General features: G+C 52.4%; 1 protein-coding gene across 4 annotated transcripts in view; it reads left to right on the top strand.

Annotated features, from left to right (window-relative positions):
• The window catches only part of LOC116944655 (sodium/hydrogen exchanger 9B2-like), a 39167-nt gene continuing 21233 nt past the window's right edge, over positions 1–17934 (top strand). The window contains exons 1-8 of one of the 4 annotated variants that reach the window (XM_076068408.1): positions 1–506; positions 5051–5227; positions 6537–6785; positions 8280–8450; positions 9954–10093; positions 11340–11467; positions 12467–12642; positions 16504–16610. In XM_076068408.1, the coding sequence (XP_075924523.1) occupies positions 5125–5227; positions 6537–6785; positions 8280–8450; positions 9954–10093; positions 11340–11467; positions 12467–12642; positions 16504–16610 (1074 nt within the window). In that variant the 5' untranslated portion in view covers positions 1–506; positions 5051–5124. The remainder of the gene's footprint in view (positions 507–5050; positions 5228–6536; positions 6786–8279; positions 8451–9953; positions 10094–11339; positions 11468–12466; positions 12643–16503; positions 16611–17934) is intronic. The other 3 variants (XM_076068410.1, XM_076068409.1, XM_032958389.2) reach the window with 3 other exon arrangements.

Below are 17934 nucleotides of genomic sequence, written 5' to 3'. Positions count from 1 at the left end.
TCCTCTCCCCTTAGGTGCGTGACGTCATTTATGACCGGCCACCCAAGGCACAGTGCAAGTTGATTGCCTTGTCCGCAGAAACACCGACTCCGTGTTCTCAATAAAGTTATTCTCTTCCTCACACCCTCCTCTCCCGCCCACGCCGTGGTGTCAATAAAGTTGTTGTCGGCTTCGCGAGGACCCCCACCGCGTGCGCGCAGGTGGCCGCGGCGCTGCCTGCGCGCGGCCACGTTGAGCGGCGCCGATCGCTGTGCCAGTAACTACCGCGGTGATTATTTATTGACCCCGTCCATCCTTCCTCCCGGTGGTTAATCAATGATTAACAGCGCCGCGTATGGACGTTAGGTTACATAACGCGGCGCTGGTTTCCCGTCAAAAGTGCTCAACGGGGGCGGGGTTTATTTTTTGGTTTTTGCCGACTCGACGTTCGTGCTGTTTGTTGCTGGCCGGCTGGGGAGTCGTCGGCGGTGACGCGACACGACTGCACCGGCTCGTCACGCGCCACGGTTCGTCTCTCGCTCGCTCTCTCTCTCACGCGCACGTGCTCTGAATGAGGGCCATGCCCCGAAACGTCGGACGTGTCCGACGTTGTGTGGTCGTCGTGCGCACGTGATGCACAGCTGCCTCTTTTACACGGGCAACACAACGTCTTTGATTGTGTTACAGTCAACACAACGTCTTTGATTGTGTTACAGTCAACACAACGTCTTTGATTGTGTTACAGTCAACACAACGTCTTTGATTGTGTTACAGTCAACACAACTCCGTTGATTGTGTTACAGTCAACACAACGTCTTTGATTGTGTTACAGTCAACACAACTCCGTTGATTGTGTTACAGTCAACACAACGTCTTTGATTGTGTTACAGTCAACACAACACCGTTGATTGTGTTACACGGGCAACACAACGTCTTTGATTGTGTTACAGTCAACACAACGCCGTTGATTGTGTTACAGTCAACGCAACGCCGTTGATTGTGTTACAGTCAACGCAACGTCTTTGATTGTGTCACAAAGTCAACACAACGCCGTTGATTGTGTTACAGTCAACGCAACGCCGTTGATTGTGTCACACGGTCAACACAACGTCTTTGATTGTGTTACAGTCAACACAACGCCGCTGATTGTGTTACACAGGCAACACAACGTCTTTGATTGTGTTACAGTCAACACAACGCCGTTGATTGTGTTACAGTCAACGCAACGCCGTTGATTGTGTTACAGTCAACGCAACGTCTTTGATTGTGTCACACAGTCAACACAACGCCGTTGATTGTGTTACAGTCAACGCAACGCCGTTGATTGTGTCACACGGTCAACACAACGTCTTTGATTGTGTTACAGTCAACACAACGCCGCTGATTGTGTTACACAGGCAACACAACGTCTTTGATTGTGTTACAGTCAACACAACGCCGTTGATTGTGTTACAGTCAACGCAACGCCGTTGATTGTGTTACAGTCAACGCAACGTCTTTGATTGTGTCACACAGTCAACACAACGCCGTTGATTGTGTTACAGTCAACGCAACGCCGTTGATTGTGTCACACGGTCAACACAACGTCTTTGATTGTGTTACAGTCAACACAACGCCGCTGATTGTGTTACAGTCAACACCACGCCGCTGATTGTGTTACAGTCAACACCACGCCGCTGATTGTGTTACAGTCAACACAACGCCGCTGATTGTGTCACACGGTCAACACCACGCCGCTGATTGTGTTACAGTCAACACAACGCCGTTGATTGTGTTACACGGTCAACACAACGCCGTTGATTGTGTTACAGTCAACACCACGCCGCTGATTGTGTTACAGTCAACACAACGTCTTTGATTGTGTTACAGTCAACACAACGCCGGTGATTGTGTTACACGGTCAACACAACGTCTTTGATTGTGTTACAGTCAACACAACGTCTTTGATTGTGTCACACGGTCAACACCACGCCGCTGATTGTGTTACAGTCAACACCACGCCGTTGATTGTGTTACAGTCAACACAACGCCGCTGATTGTGTTACACGGTCAACACCACGCCGCTGATTGTGTCACACGGTCAACACCACGCCGCTGATTGTGTCACACGGTCAACACCACGCCGCTGATTGTGTTACAGTCAACACCACGCCGTTGATTGTGTTACAGTCAACACAACGCCGCTGATTGTGTTACACGGTCAACACCACGCCGCTGATTGTGTCACACAGCCCTTGAGTCCTCTGCCGTGTCCTTGTGCGAGCTGCGTCGTTTCGGCCACTTGCAACACCTCTGGGGCCGGTTCCACGTTCACTGCCCCATCAGCAGGGTCGGCCTTGAACCAATAAGGATAAATACCCTCAGTGAAGGCGCTCCGTGTGGTAACTCGGAGATGAAACTGAGTTCGTTCCAACACCGAATCGTTCCAACACCGAATCAATTTCCCCCATAAGAATGAATGGAAGTAGCGTTGATTGGTTGCCCGACCCAAGGATGCTCCCGTTATGGGCCATTTTTTACACGAAGCTTACAACATCAAAATACGGTGCAGTGCGTAAAAAGCACGCAAAAAAATAACCAAGAAACCGCAGCTATATAATTAATAGAATAAACGAACATTGAACTTCACTGTACCTGCAGTAAGGAGAGTGGATGGCTTGAGTGGCACTCACGCTGCTGCTGACTCACTCACACATCATACACTCACTCACTCACACATCATACACTCACTCACGCTGCTGCTGACTCACTCACACATCATACACTCACTCACGCTGCTGCTGACTCACTCACTCATCATACACTCACTCACTCACACATCATACACTCACTCACGCTGCTGCTGACTCACTCACACATCATACACTGAATAACACATCATACACTCACTCACACATCATACACTCACTCACACATTATACACTCATTCACACATCATACACTCACTCACACATCACTCATCATACACTCACTCACACATCATACACTCACTCACACATTATACACTCATTCACACATCATACACTCACTCACACATCACTCATCATACACTCACTCACACATCATACACTCACTCATCATACACTCACTCACACATCATACACTCACTCACACTGCAGTTGACTCACTCACACATCATACACTCACTCACACATCATACACTGACTCACACATCATACTACTGACTCACTCACACATCATACACTCACTCACACATCATACACTGACTCACACATCATACTACTGACTCACTCACACATCATACACTCACTCACACATCATACACTGACTCACACATCATACTACTGACTCACTCACACATCATACACTGACTCACACATCATGCACTCACTCACACATCATACTACTGACTCACTCACACATCATACACTGACTCACACATCATGCACTCACTCACACATCATACACTCACTCACACTGCTGCTGACTCACTCACACATCATGCACTGACTCGCACATCATACACTCACTCACACTACCACTGACTCACTCACACATCATACACTGGGAGTGTCGTGCTGCCAGCTATGGCTGCAGGTTTTGTCGTACGTGTTGTGTATATCGTTTATTGTTACATTTAAAATTACAGTTCCTAAGATTACTGTTGTTAGATTGTTTTTTTATAGCTTCATTTTGGCGATTCAAAAACATATGGTTAATCTAAATTGTCTTATAGTTTGTTGTTGTTGGCTTGCACCACATTGTGATTTTTGCACACAGTTTTAATAAGTTTTTTTTTTGCGTGTGTGGAATATTTGCTGGTTTATTCCAGAATGTCTCTGTTACGCCTTGTCGCTTTAAGATGCTCTGTGTTCAAATTTAGTTGGTTGCGGTTGCACCCGACTTAAGAGCCGCATGGCTCACAGGGCTATGCCTAAATAAATGAAAACTTGAAACTTGTGTGAAGGTGGTGAGGAGGAGGAGGTGTCGGTGTTACTCGCAAGGGGAGGCCCCCTCCATAAACACGCTGGGTAACTGCCCTTCTGGAATGATTTATTCTCTTTGACTTTTGTCGAGCACTAACTGTGATTCACTTGAGGGCCTTTTTTTTTTACTAAAAACTGAGCAAGAGGGGATTGCTTCTGCCCCCGTTTTAAGATGTTTCTGAAATGACTCGATGCATCATCATCATACAATTTCTACAAAATTGTGTAACTCTGCCAATTTTGCCACCTTTGAAAAAGATCTTTAGTTTAGAGTTTTTTTAAAAGTTGGAAATTGCCTGTTGGTCCGTGGGCTGGACGAGAGGAGTCGTATTTGGGGGGGCAGGAACTTTACCGTGAGAAAGGATATAAAATAATATTTTTTTGTCTAGGAAAGGACTGGGTTTGACATTCAGTGCGTCATTAGGGGACGTCCATGAATGACGTCACGTGATTTCGGACGGTTTTTTTTACCCCCCACCCCCCGCGTCACACGGCGTCACAAAAAGTCAGACCCCCCCCCTCAAATATGACGTCACAAAGCTCTGCCCCCCCCACCCCCCAAAAAAACATTTACATTTTGAAAATAAAACACGCTTCAAATCGCTTTAAAACTATTGTCATTGTAGCGCGTGTTTAATGTGGCGCTGTACTCTTGATGTTGTAGGAGAAAACATTTATTTAAAAAAGTCTACTTAATTAAGTAGAACGTATTCTTAGCTCTTTCGGTAAAGTCACGTTGAAGGGAAACAATAAAATAATAAAAAAATTATATAAAACAATATTTTATTATTTTATTGTTTCCCTTCAACGTGACTTTACCGAAAGAGCTAAGAATATGAATGACTGCAGTCACGAAAGCTTTAAATCAACAATTTTAAGTAAAACGTGTTGTCTATATTTATTTATTCTATATTTTTTTATTTAAAGTTTTCGTGACTGCAGTGATTCATATTTCGGTAAAGTGTCACGTTGTTTCCCTTCAACGTGACACCTTACCGAAAGAACCAAGAATATAATTCTATACTTACTTATGAAGCTGCGCATTTTGACGCGACGTCAAATTTCTCAACCACCTTAACCCCTCCCTCGTCACGCATCGTCACAAATGTCTGACCCCCGTCCAGGTGCGTGACGTCATTTATGGACGTCACCTCGGCCGGGTCGGGGCTCGCGTGAATCGACGCCGGTGACCTGCAGGATGTTCTCGGCAAGGACCCTCTCCCTGGGACGTGGGTCGCTCGCTCGCTCGCTCGCTCGCTCGCTCGCACGCAGGATGACGTCGCGCATCACAACACCAGCGGGTTCAGTCTTGACTTCAGTGTGTTGTCCTACCCCTCGCACCCGACAATTAGCTCGCTGAAGCGACATTCACGCGCGGGATACCCGCGTACGAAGGCACGGATCCCTCCGTGCGGCCTCCAAACAGACCGTCGGGGCAAGTGTGCTGTCGGCGAGCACCTAAGAAGGCGCACCAGGGGATGTGGTGTGTGACCAGTACCCCCCCCCCCCCCCCCGCCCGGACACCTTTGTCTCTAACCAGTTCTGAAGTTTACACACACCGCCGCAGGTACTGGTTTAAGGCTGAGTCAACCTAGAGGGGCGGGCGGGCGGCGGGGGCGGGTGGCGGATGCCCAGCGCCGGTTCAAGTGCTGTCGGCGAGCACCTTTGAAGCCCTCTCCGATACGGCCTGCAACAAATCGCGTCTGTTAATTAAAACAAAAAAAAATCGACACCTAATTGACTGAAACCGAGAGCACCCTGAATCGTGACGAGAGTGGCTTGCAGGAGACAAAAAAAGGTCGACGAAGAATCACCCCTGCAGCCTTAACAGACTGTTGGGGCAAGTGCTGTTAGCGAGTAGCAGCACCTATGGTAGGCCGGCACGGCACACGAGGGGGTGGGTGGGTCCCCATGAACTATTGCAGCCACGAGCTTCCAACGGAAAGCTTGCTTGGGGTCGAAGGTCGGGTTTGAGTGTACGCGTGTTCACGCGTGTTCACGTGTTGGCCTTGGGGAGCGGTGGCGTAGCGGCGAGCGCACTGCGCTACGAACCCGGCGACCCAAGTTCGATTACCGCTCACGGCCAACGCCGCTGACGATTATCTGAACCGGTCCTGGGATTCCCCTAGGTCGACTCAGCCTCAAATGAGTAGCTGGTGCGGTGTGTAGACATCGCCACCGGGGAGACAAAGGCGGCCGGGCGTGGTGCTGGCCACCCACCACCTTCGTGCGCCGTTTAGGCCTTCATAGGTGCTGCTCGCTCACAGCAGCACTTGCCCCTACAGTCCGTTAAGGCTACACGGGGGATCTTTGTGTGTGGGGAGCTGTGGTGCAGTGGTTAGCACTGCACTGCACTGTGAACCCGGCGAACCGAGTTCAGTTCCCGCTCACGACCAATGTCAGTTGCTAATGTTCGAACTGGGCCTCCCCGCGGTCGACTCAGCCTGAAATGAGTTACCTCTGTGTAAAACATCACCACTCGGGAGACAAAGACGGCCGGGCCCCTCGGCCTTGGTGGACGCTACTCGCCCTCAACAGCCCGCTAAGGCCTACACGGTGGGGGGGGGGGGGGGCCGCTGGTCACCTCTGTCTCTCGTCCGTGCGCGGCAGGCGCCCGCGGGAGCATGGAGACGCGCTGGGACGGCGAGAAGGGTGGCGGAGAGGCGGCGTCCCCTGGGTGCGAGGGGTCGCAGCGCCGCACGGGAGGAGGCGGAGGAGGCGGCGGAGGCGGAGGAGGCGGCGGAGGCGGCGGAGGCGGCGGAGGCGGCGGCGGCGCGGCACGGGCGCCGTGGAAGCTGAGAGCAAGGGACGCCGCCCGGTGCCCTCCGCACGGATGCCTTGCCCGCCTCGCCACCACGGGTAAGGAGATGGCGACTCGTCGCCACGACAACGATGACGACGAGTCGTCGCCGTGACGACGCCGGTGAGTTGTCACGACCTTGGATGACGAGATGAGGAGTCGTCGCCACGACGACGATGACGACATTGAGTCGTCGTCGTGATGACACTGATGAGTTGTCACGACCTTGGATGACGAGATGACGAGTCGTCGCGACGACAATGACGACGACATTGAGTCGTCGCCGTGACGACGGCGATGAGTTGTCACGACCTTGGATGACGAGATGACGAGTCGTCGCCACGACAACGATGACGACATTGAGTCGTCACCACGACGACACTGATGAGTTGTCACGACCTTGGATGACGAGATGATGAGTCGTCGCGACGATGATGACATTGAGTCGTCGCCGTGACGACGCCGGCGAGATGACGAGCTTTCGCGACCACTCGTCACCGTCGCCGTGACGAAGGTGACGAGTGGTCGCGGTCACGGCGATGACGATTCGTCGCGAGGATTACGAGCACTGACTTCTCCTTTCGTACCGGAGCGACAGGAACATTGAGCAGGCCGTACGGGGGGGACGACCGGGCGAACGTGCGAGCACGTGCAGTCGCGTGCTCGTTACCGTTGCAGGATTGACCGCTCGGCATCGAGCTGTGATGGCGGTGGTGGTGACCCAAGGGGTTTGCGATGCGGTGGAACTCGACGTGTTCACGCGCGCGCGCGAGAGACTCGCGTTCGTGAGCTCTCGTCCCCTGGCGTCCACGGTCCCGACTCTCCTTCATGACTTTGCCGTGCGGCTGCTGTAGATGCCGAGCAGATAACGTCGTCAAGGGCCAGCCGAGTGTATCGCCGTGACGACGCCTCCTTCATATTTGTGGATCGAGACGTCCGTACGCCGGTCTCTGTCCTGGATGAGACCAGTCGCGCACCGCTGGAGCTCTCTCTCTCTCTCTCTTTATTGAACTCCCATTAGTCTGCGGGAGCGGCAGTGTAGCGATTCGCGCGCTGTGCTACCACACACACACGCACGGCGACCTGAGTTCAATTCCCGCTCGCGGCCACCAACGCCAGCGCTGGCGATTTTCTGAGCCGGTCGTGAGCCTCCCCTAGGTCGACTCAGCCTCAAAGCACCACTTGGGAGACGAATGCGGCCGGGCGTGGCCTTGGGTTGAACTCGCATCGGTGGAGGTCAAGCGCGTGGGTCCAATAGGCGGTTGGTGTGGCGCCAAGCGATGACCAGGGGCGTTGTCGAGGCCGCGATGAATGACGACGAGGACGACGAGGAGGAGGACGACGAGGCATGGGTAGAGGCGCTGGCCCTGCGGCTGTTTCCTCGCCAGCGACCCTACCCCCACCACACCCCCCACCCCTCCCCATATTTTATTCGGATTGTAGTACTGTACTCACCCTCCCCGTCTCTCCCTCCTGCTGTCCTGTGACCCCCTGCGTCTCCCCCCGCGTCCGTCCCACCTCCCCTCTACCTCCCTCGATCCCCCCCCCCCTAGTGCTGGCCGTGCTGCTGGTGTGGGCTGTGCCGCTCTCCGTGCTGGGAGCGGACGTCTTGCCCGGGGGCAACGTCTTCGGCCTGCTGCTGCTCCTCCTCAGCTCCATGCTGGCCGGAGCCTTGCTCGCCCACGTCCGGCTGCCCGGCGTTCCGCCCATCCCTCCGCTCCTCGGTAACGTCGCGAATGGGAACAGTCCTCCCACCCCCCCTCCCCTCCCCGGAGTGCCAACATCGAGTCCTGCCGAGTCTGGACGCGTGGACAATCTCGCAAAGACAAAGGTTCCCCGCGTAGCCTGCAACAGACCTTTTTGGAGCAAGTGCTGTTAGCCATCAGCGCCTATGAAGGCCGGCACGGCACACGCCGGGGGTGGGTGGCCGGTAGGCGCCGCGCCCGGCCGCATTCGCCTCCCCAAAAAGTGTCTTACGAACAAAAGTGTTCAGGGGAGGATGTGAAATGGGCTTGGCGCCGGCACAAACACGTTACGGATTACATTTCAGTGGGGACCTGTCGACACCCCATGTCGCAGTGAACTCTACAACCCAGGTAAGCTCTGATACCCCTATAGGAGAAGACAAAAAAAGGGAGGGGGCTTCGGTACCCATGGTTGAGGTTGAGTCGACCTAGGCGAGGCCCAGGAGCGGTTCAGATTAACCGTCGCTGGGGTTGGTGGCCGTGCGTGGGAATCGAACCCGAGTCGCCGGGGTCGGGAGCGCAACCTTTCCCCACATTTCATACACACGGGGACACACACACACACACGCACACGTGTGTTTATGTAAGTAAACATACACACACACACGTATGTGTGTATGTTTACTTACATACACACACACGCGCGTGTGTGTATGTAAGTAAACATACATACACACACGCGTGTGTGTATGTTGCTGCGCTATGAACCCGGCGACACGGATTCGATTCCCGCTCACGGCCAACACCAGTGACGATTATCTGAACCGGTCCCGGGCCTCCCCTAGGTCGACTCAGCCTCAAATGAGTACCTGGTGCGGTGTGTAAACATCGCCACTAGGGAGACAAAGGCGGTCGGGCGTGGTGCTGGCCACCCACCCCCTCGTGTGTACCGTTCCGGCCTTCATAGGTGCTCGCTAACAGCACTTGCCCCTACAGCCTGTTAAGGCTACACGGGGGATCTTTGTATCTTTGTGTTTACATACAAAGGCGGAGTGACCTCTCGCTGCTGCTCACACGCCAGAGCCGGTGGCGGAGATTCCACGTTGGGGTTTGCGTGTCAAGATCGGCCTCTGTGGAGGAGGCTCGTGAAGGATGCTACTGGGCAGTTGGAGGCAGTCGCCCTCCAGCAACAACGGAGGGCGGAGGAGCGACGCTCAGAACAACGAGCGGAGCGCCGGGTGGATAAAGCACAGCAAGTTGGCACAGTAGGGGGCACAGGTGGTGCATCAGCCAGTCATCTCAGTCAGTCGACCCGTGGCACCTGCTGGGTCTGCCCAGTGACCTCCTGCCAGCGGGCGTTCGACACTTCACGTGGCCTCAGGGTGCACATGGCCTGGCACAAGCGTCGTGGTGACGTCACCGCCACTTAGTGGCGAATGGCGGTTGTTGTTGTTGTGTGTACGTGTGTGTGTTGATGTGAGTTGTCGTCGCCTGCTCTCTGGAGTTGTCACCCTGGTTGGACGTGGTCACGTGGGGGCCCAGGGATGCTGCTGATGGGCTTCGCACTGAAGAACGTGCCGGGCCAGCTGGTGGACGGCATCGCTCAGGAGTGGTCGTCGGCGCTGAGGAGGGCGGCGCTCACCGTGATCCTGATGCGTGCCGGCCTGGGACTCGATCCACAGGTGACCGCGGCCCAGCTAGGTTCGACTCCCGGCCGGGGCCAGCACGGACTCGCGTGGCGCACGCTCGCGAGCGCGGGCACACACTGGCACACACTGGCACACACTGGCACACACTGGCACACACTCGCACACTGGCACACACTGGCACACACTGGCACACACTCACGCACTGGCACACACTCGCACACACTCGCACACACTCGCACACACTGGCACACCCTCGCACACTGGCACATGCTCACGAGCACACACTCACACACTGGCACACACTCGCACACACTCGCACACACTCACACACTGGCACACGCTCACACACTGGCACACCCTCGCACACTGGCACACGCTCACGAGCACTCGCACACACTCGCACACTGGCACACTGGCACACACTCACACACTGGCACACTGGCACACGTTCGTGAGCACACACAAAGACAAATATATCCCGTGTAGCCTTAACAGACTGTAGGGGCAAGTGCTGTTAGCGAGCACCTATGAAGGCCGGAACGGTACACGAGGGGGTGGGTGGTCAGCACCACGCCCGACCGCCTTTGTCTCCCCCAGTGGCGATGTTTACACACCGCACCAGGTACTCATTTGAGGCTGAGTCGACCTAGGGGAGACCCAGGACCGGTTCAAATAATGGTCACTGGTCTTGGCCGTGAGCGGGAATCGAACTCGGGTTTCCAGGTTCGTAGCGCAGCGTAGCGCTAACCGCTACACTACCGCTCGCACACTGGCACATGCTCGCGAGCACACTCACACACTGGCACACACACACACACTGGCACACACTCACACACTCACACACTGGCACACGCTCGCGAGTACACACACACACACTCACACTGGCACACGCTCACGAGCACACTCACACACTCGCACACACACACTCACACACTGGCACACGCTCGCGAGCACACTCACACACTGGCACACTGGCACACACTCACACACTGGCACATGCTCGCGAGCACACTCACACACTGGCACACACTCACACACTGGCACATGCTCGCGAGCACACACACACTCACACACTGGCACACGCTCGCGAGCACACTCACACACACTGGCACACGCTCGCGAGCACACACACACGCTCGCGAGCACACACACTCACACACTGTCACACGCTCACGAGCACACACACTCACACACTGGCACACGCTCACCAGCACACACACACTCACACACTGGCACACGCTCGCTACACGGGGGAACTTTGCCTGCGTTGTTGCCGCAGTCTCTGAGGAGGCTCAAGGGCGTGTGTGTGCGCCTCTCCGTGCTGCCCTGCCTGGTGGAGGCTGTCTCCGTCGGGGTGACCGCCCACTTCCTCCTCCACCTGCCCTGGGTGTGGGGGTTCATGCTGGGGTAGGTGACCCACCGGCTAAGCGGCGGCATCCCCCTCTCGCCCAGAACCCGTCGCAGCTCAAGTATAGAGAGAGCGGCGGGCCATTCCAAATATAAATGATGATCCGGAACTCGCTGATTCACTCACCGGGGGTCAGGTGCCTCCCTATCACTCTTCTGTTGCTACTACTACTACTACCGTGGTTACTGTTCTCATGAACTTCACTCATTGATTGCTCTCCCTGGGGTTGAGGACTCAGGATAGCAGACACTGACTGTGTCATCTCATCCACCACACTGCCTTCAACCACCACCACCACCACGCTGCAGGTCACACGAACACACTCGCCCACCCACTCATCCACCCACTTATCCACTCACTCACCCACCCACTCACTCATCCATTAACTCACCCACTCACCCACCTATTCACCCACTCACTCACTCACTCACCCACTCACTCATCCATTAACTCACCCACTCACCCACCTATTCACCCACTCACTCACTCACCCACTCACTCATCCATTAACTCACCCACTCACCCACCTATTCACCCACTCACTCACTCACCCACTCACTCATCCATTAACTCACCCACTCACCCACCTATTCACCCACTCACTCACCCACTCACTCATCCATTAACTCACCCACTCACCCACCTATTCACCCACTCACTCACTCACTCATCCATTAACTCACCCACTCACCCACCTATTCACCCACTCACTCACTCATCCATTAACTTACCCACTCACCCATCCATTAACCCACTCACTCACTCATCCATTAACTCACCCACTCACCCACCTATTCACCCACTCACTCACTCATCCATTAACTTACCCACTCACCCACCCATTGACCCACTCACTCACCCACTCACGTATCCACTCACCCACCCATTCACCCACTCAATCATCCACTCACCCACCCACCCACTCACCCACTCATTCGCCACACTGCCGTGGTGGTGCCCTCCATGCCCTGTGTGTGTATGTGCCCTCCACGACACAGCTGCGTGCTGGGCGCAGTGTCCCCGGCCGTGGTGGTGCCCTCCATGCTGGCTCTGCAGGAGCGAGGGCTGGGCACGGAGCAGGGCATCCCCACGCTGCTACTCGCCGCTGGCAGTGTGGACGACGTTCTCGCCATCACGGGCTTCAACGCCTGCCTCTCCAGCGCCTTCTCCACAGGTCTGTGTGTGTCTGTGTGTGTCGTCTGTGTGTCTGTGTGTGTGTCTGTGTGTCGTCTGTGTGTGTCTGTGTGTGTGTATTTGTGTGTGTGTCTGTGTTTGTATTTGTGTGTGTCTGTGTGTGTCTGTGTGTGTCTGTGTGTGTGTATTTGTGTGTGTGTGTCTGTGTGTGTCTGTGTGTGTGTCTGTGTGTCTGTGTGTGTATGTGTCTGTGTATTTGTGTGTGTATTTGTGTGTGTATTTGTGTGTATTTGTGTGTGTATTTGTGTGTATTTGTGTGTTTATTTGTGTGTGTATTTGTGTGTGTATTTGTGTGTATTTGTGTGTGTATTTGTGTGTGTATTTGTGTGTGTATTTGTGTGTGTATTTGTGTGTATTTGTGTGTATTTGTGTGTATGTGTGTGTGTGTATTTGTGTCTGTATTTGTGCGTGTATTTGTGCGTGTATTTGTGTGTCGTCTGTGTGTGTGTATTTGTGTATGTATTTGTGTCTGTATTTGTGTGTGTATTTGTGTGTGTATTTGTGTGTGTCTGTGTGTCGTCTGTATTTGTGTGTGTATTTGTGTGTGTATTTGTGTGTGTATTTGTGTGTGTGTATTTGTGTGTGTCTGTGTGTCGTCTGTGTGTCTGTATTTGTGTGTGTATTTGTGTGTGTATTTGTGTGTGTCTGTGTGTCGTCTCTGTGTCTGTGTGTGTGTATTTGCGTGTGTATTTGTGTCTGTATTTGTGTGTGTATTTGTGTCTGTATTTGTGTGTGTCGTCTGTGTGTCTGTATTTGTGTGTGTATGTGTGTGTGTATTTGTGTGTGTATTTGTGTGTGTCGTCTGTGTGTGTCGTCTGTGTGTCTGTGTGTGTGTATTTGTGTGTGTATTTGTGTGTGTATTTGTGTGTGTATTTGTGTCTGTGTGTGTCGTCTGTGTGTCTCTGTGTGTGTATTTGTGTGTGTATTTGTGTGTGTATTTGTGTGTGTATTTGTGTGTGTATTTGTGTGTGTATTTGCGCGTGTATTTGCGTGTGTATTTGTGTGTGTATTTGTGTGTGTATTTGTGTGTGTATTTGTGTGTGTATTTGTGTCTGTATTTGTGTGTGTATTTGTGTGTGTATTTGTGTCTGTATTTGTGCGTGTATTTGTGCGTGTATTTGTGCGTGTATTTGTGCGTGTATTTGTGCGTGTATTTGTGCGTGTATTTGTGTGTGTATTTGTGTGTGTATTTGTGTGTGTATTTGTGCGTGTATTTGTGCGTGTATTTGTGCGTGTATTTGTGCGTGTATTTGTGTCTGTATTTGTGTGTGTATTTGTGCGTGTATTTGTGCGTGTATTTGTGTGTGTATTTGTGCGTGTATTTGTGTGTGTATTTGTGTGTGTATTTGTGCGTGTATTTGTGCGTGTATTTGTGCGTGTATTTGTGTCTGTATTTGTGTGTGTATTTGTGTGTGTATTTGTGTGTGTATTTGTGTGTGTGTATTTGTGTGTGTATTTGTGTGTGTATTTGTGTGTGTATTTGTGTGTGTATTTGTGTGTATTTGTGTGTGTATTTGTGTGTGTATTTGTGTGTGTATTTGTGTGTGTATTTGTGCGTGTATTTGTGCGTGTATTTGTGCGTGTATTTGTGTCTGTATTTGTGCGTGTATTTGTGTGTGTATTTGTGTGTGTATTTGCGTGTGTATTTGTGTGTGTATTTGTGCGTGTATTTGTGTGTATTTGTGTCTGTATTTGTGTCTGTATTTGTGCGTGTATTTGTGCGTGTATTTGTGCGTGTATTTGTGTGTGTATTTGTGTGTGTATTTGTGCGTGTATTTGTGCGTGTATTTGTGCGTGTATTTGTGTGTTAATTTGTGTCTGTATTTGTGTTTGTATTTGTGTCTGTATTTGTGTCTGTATTTGTGTCGTGTATTTGCGCGTGTATTTGCGCGTGTATTTGCGTGTGTATTTGCGTGTGTATTTGCGTGTGTATTTGCGTGTGTATTTGTGTCTGTATTTGTGTCTGTATTTGTGTGTGTCTGTGTGTCTGTATATGTGTGTGTATATGTGTGTGTATTTGCGTGTGTATTTGTGTCTGTATTTGTGTGTGTATTTGTGAGCGGCGGCGTAGCGGTGAGCACACTGCGCTACCAACCTGAGGGCCCGAGTTCGAGTTCCTCACAGCCACCAACACCTGGTGCGGTGTGCAAACATCGCCACTGGGGAGACAAAGGCGGCCGGGCGTGGTGCTCTGCTCCCACCCCCTTGTGTGCTGTGCCGGCCTCTATAGGTGCTTGCTAACAGCACTTGCCACCAACAGTCTGTTTGGGCTCTATGGGGGATTTTAGTCTTTGTACTGTGTGTCTGTGTGTAGCGGTTAGCGCTACGCTGCGCTATGAACCCGGCGACCCGGGTTGGATTCCCGCTCACGGCCAACACCGGTGGCGATTATCTGAACCGGTCCTGGGCCTCTCCTAGGTCGACTCGGCCTCAAATGAGTACCTGGTGCGGTGTGTAAACATTGCCACTGGGGAGACAAAGGCGGTCGGGCGTGGTGCTGGCCACCCACCCCCTCGTGTGCCGTTCCGGCCTTCATAGGTGCTCGCTAACAGCACTTGCCCCGACAGTCTGTTAAGGCTATATGGGGGATCTTTGTCTTTGTTTGTGTATATGTATGTGAGCATATGTGTGTGCTTATTTGTGTGCGTGCATGTGTGCGTGTACATGCGAGTGTATACATGTATGTGCGTTCATAGGTGCTCGCTAACGGCACTTGCCCCGACAGTCTGTTAAGGCTATACAGGGGATCTTTGTTGTGTGTGTACGTGCGTGCGCATGCGTACATATGCATTTGTATCTGTACGTATCCACGTGTGCATATATTGTGCGTGTGTATGCACGCGTGCATGTACGTGTGTGTCTGTGTGTACGTGTGTGTGTGAGTGCGTGGCACAGTAGGGGGCAGAGGTGGTGCATCTGCCAGTCATCTTAGTCACTCAACCCATGGCACCTGGGTCTGTTCCGTGACCTCCTGCCAGCGGGCGTTCGACGCTTAGCTTGGCCTTAAAGTGCACCTAGCCTGACACAAGCACCGTGGTGACGTCACCGCCACTTAGTGGCGTATGGCGGTTGTATGTATGTATGCATGTTGAACTTCTTTCACACCGTACATGGCTAATCGGAGGGTATTGTGTCTGTGCGTCGTCGGGAGCGGTCACGTAGCGGCTAGCGCTACGAACCTGGCGACCCGGGTTCGATTCCCGCTCACGGCCAACACCAGTGACGATTATCTGATCCGGTCCTGGGTCTCCCCTAGGTCGACTCAGCCTCGAGTAAGTACCCGGTGCGATGTGTAACCATCGCCACTGGGGAGACAAAGACGGCAGGGGTGGTGTTGCCACCCACCCGTTTGTTGCTGTACCGGCCTTCATAGGTGCTCGCTAACAGCACATTCTCCTGCAGTGTGTTAAGGCTACATGGGGGATCTTTGTCTCTTTGTGGGGCGGTAGCACAGCAGTCAGCGCACTTCGCTGTAAACCCGGCGACCCAAGTTCGATTCCTGCTAATGGCCAATATGAGTGACGTAATGTCTGAACCGGTTCCGGTCCTCCCCCCCCACCGATTGCCGACTCGGCCTTCAATGGGCACGCTCGGTGCGGCGCGGTGCGTAAAAAAAAACATGGGCACTGGGGGGGAGAGACAAAGGCGGCCTGGGCGTGGCTCCGGCCACATCGCCGACTCGCCGCGCCGGCCGGCCTTCCATAGGCGCCGCTGCCGTTGCTCGCCGACGGCACTTGCCCCTCGCAGCTCGCGCGGGGGGCCCGGGGTTACCTTCGCATGTCAATCTGCTGAACCTCGCTTGCACCGTACGTAGCTGATGGGAGGTGCCGCGTCGCCGCAGGCTCGTTGCTCTTCACGGTGCTGCGCGGGCCGCTGGAAATCGTGATGGGGGTCTTCTCGGGCCTGGCTCTGGGGCTCGTCCTCCGGTTCTTCCCGAGCCCCGACCAGGCGAGTGAACTTCCATCGCCCAGGCCGGCAAGGCCAGCCGCAGCCCCCCCTTATTTTAAAGTATATTTCTACTTTATTTTAACAAAACGCGAGCACGGTGCCGCACAGTTCGCACAACCAGACGTCACAGCAGGGGCAAAACGACCGATTTCAACGGGGTGGCTGTGCGAGATTCACGACTGTGGGCCGCACTCCATTCTCCCTGCTCACTTTTACTGAAATAGCTTCGGATGGTTTTTTTAACCCGTGGGCAATAATACACAGGCGGAAACGGTTTTATTTTAGTTGCACCGTGTGCAACTAAAATAAAAATAGAATAGAAATATTTGAAGGTTACAATTCTCACAATTTATCGTGCGTCTTGCTTTCATGCCTGACCCATTGGTCGAGGATTTCTTCAAAGCAGGTGGATTGTGCAACTTTTCGCTCTGGTGATACGATAGCAAACCTGTCAAACCCTAGTCAGTGTCCCTGCCTTATTACAGACCAATTCACAAACCTGTCAACCCATTATCAGTGTCCCTACATTATTACAGACCAATTCACAAACCTGTCAACCCATTATCAGTGTCCCTACATTATTACAGACCAATTCACAAACCTGTCAACCCCTTATCAGTGTCACTACCTTATTACAGACCAATTCACTTACCTGTCAACCCCTTATCAGTGTCCCTACCTTATTACAGACCAATTCATTTACCTGTCTACCCATTATCAGTGTCCCTACATTATTACAGACCAATTCACTTACCTGTCAACCCCTTAACAGTGTCCCTACCTTATTACAGAACAATTCACAAACCTGTCAACCCATTATCAGTGTCCCTACATTATTACAGACCAATTCACTTACCTGTCAACCCCTTAACAGTGTCCCTACCTTATTACAGACCAATTCACAAACCTGTCAACCCATTATCAGTGTCCTACCTTATTACAGACCAATTCACTTACCTGTCAACCCCTTATCAGTGTCCCTACATTACTACAGACCAATTAACTTACCTGTCAACCCCTTATCAGTGTCATACATTACTACAGACCAATTCACTTACCTGTCAACCCCTTATCAGTGTCATACATTACTACAGACCAATTCACTTACCTGTCAACCCCTTATCAGTGTCATACATTACTACAGACCAATTAACTTACCTGTCAACCCCTTATCAGTGTCATACATTATTACAGACCAATTCACTTACCTGTCAACCCCTTAACAGTGTCACTACATTATTACAGACCAATTCACTTACCTGTCAACCCCTAGTCAGTGCACTATCTTATTACAGACCAATTCACAAACCTGTCAACCCCTTAT

The sequence above is a fragment of the Petromyzon marinus genome, chromosome 21 (assembly GCF_048934315.1).
Source record: "Petromyzon marinus isolate PM22_M1 ecotype Great Lakes invasive population chromosome 21, UKy_Petmar_22M1.pri1.0, whole genome shotgun sequence".
NCBI classification, from domain to species: domain Eukaryota; kingdom Metazoa; phylum Chordata; class Hyperoartia; order Petromyzontiformes; family Petromyzontidae; genus Petromyzon; species Petromyzon marinus.
This window is presented reverse-complemented; position numbering and strand designations above follow the sequence as displayed.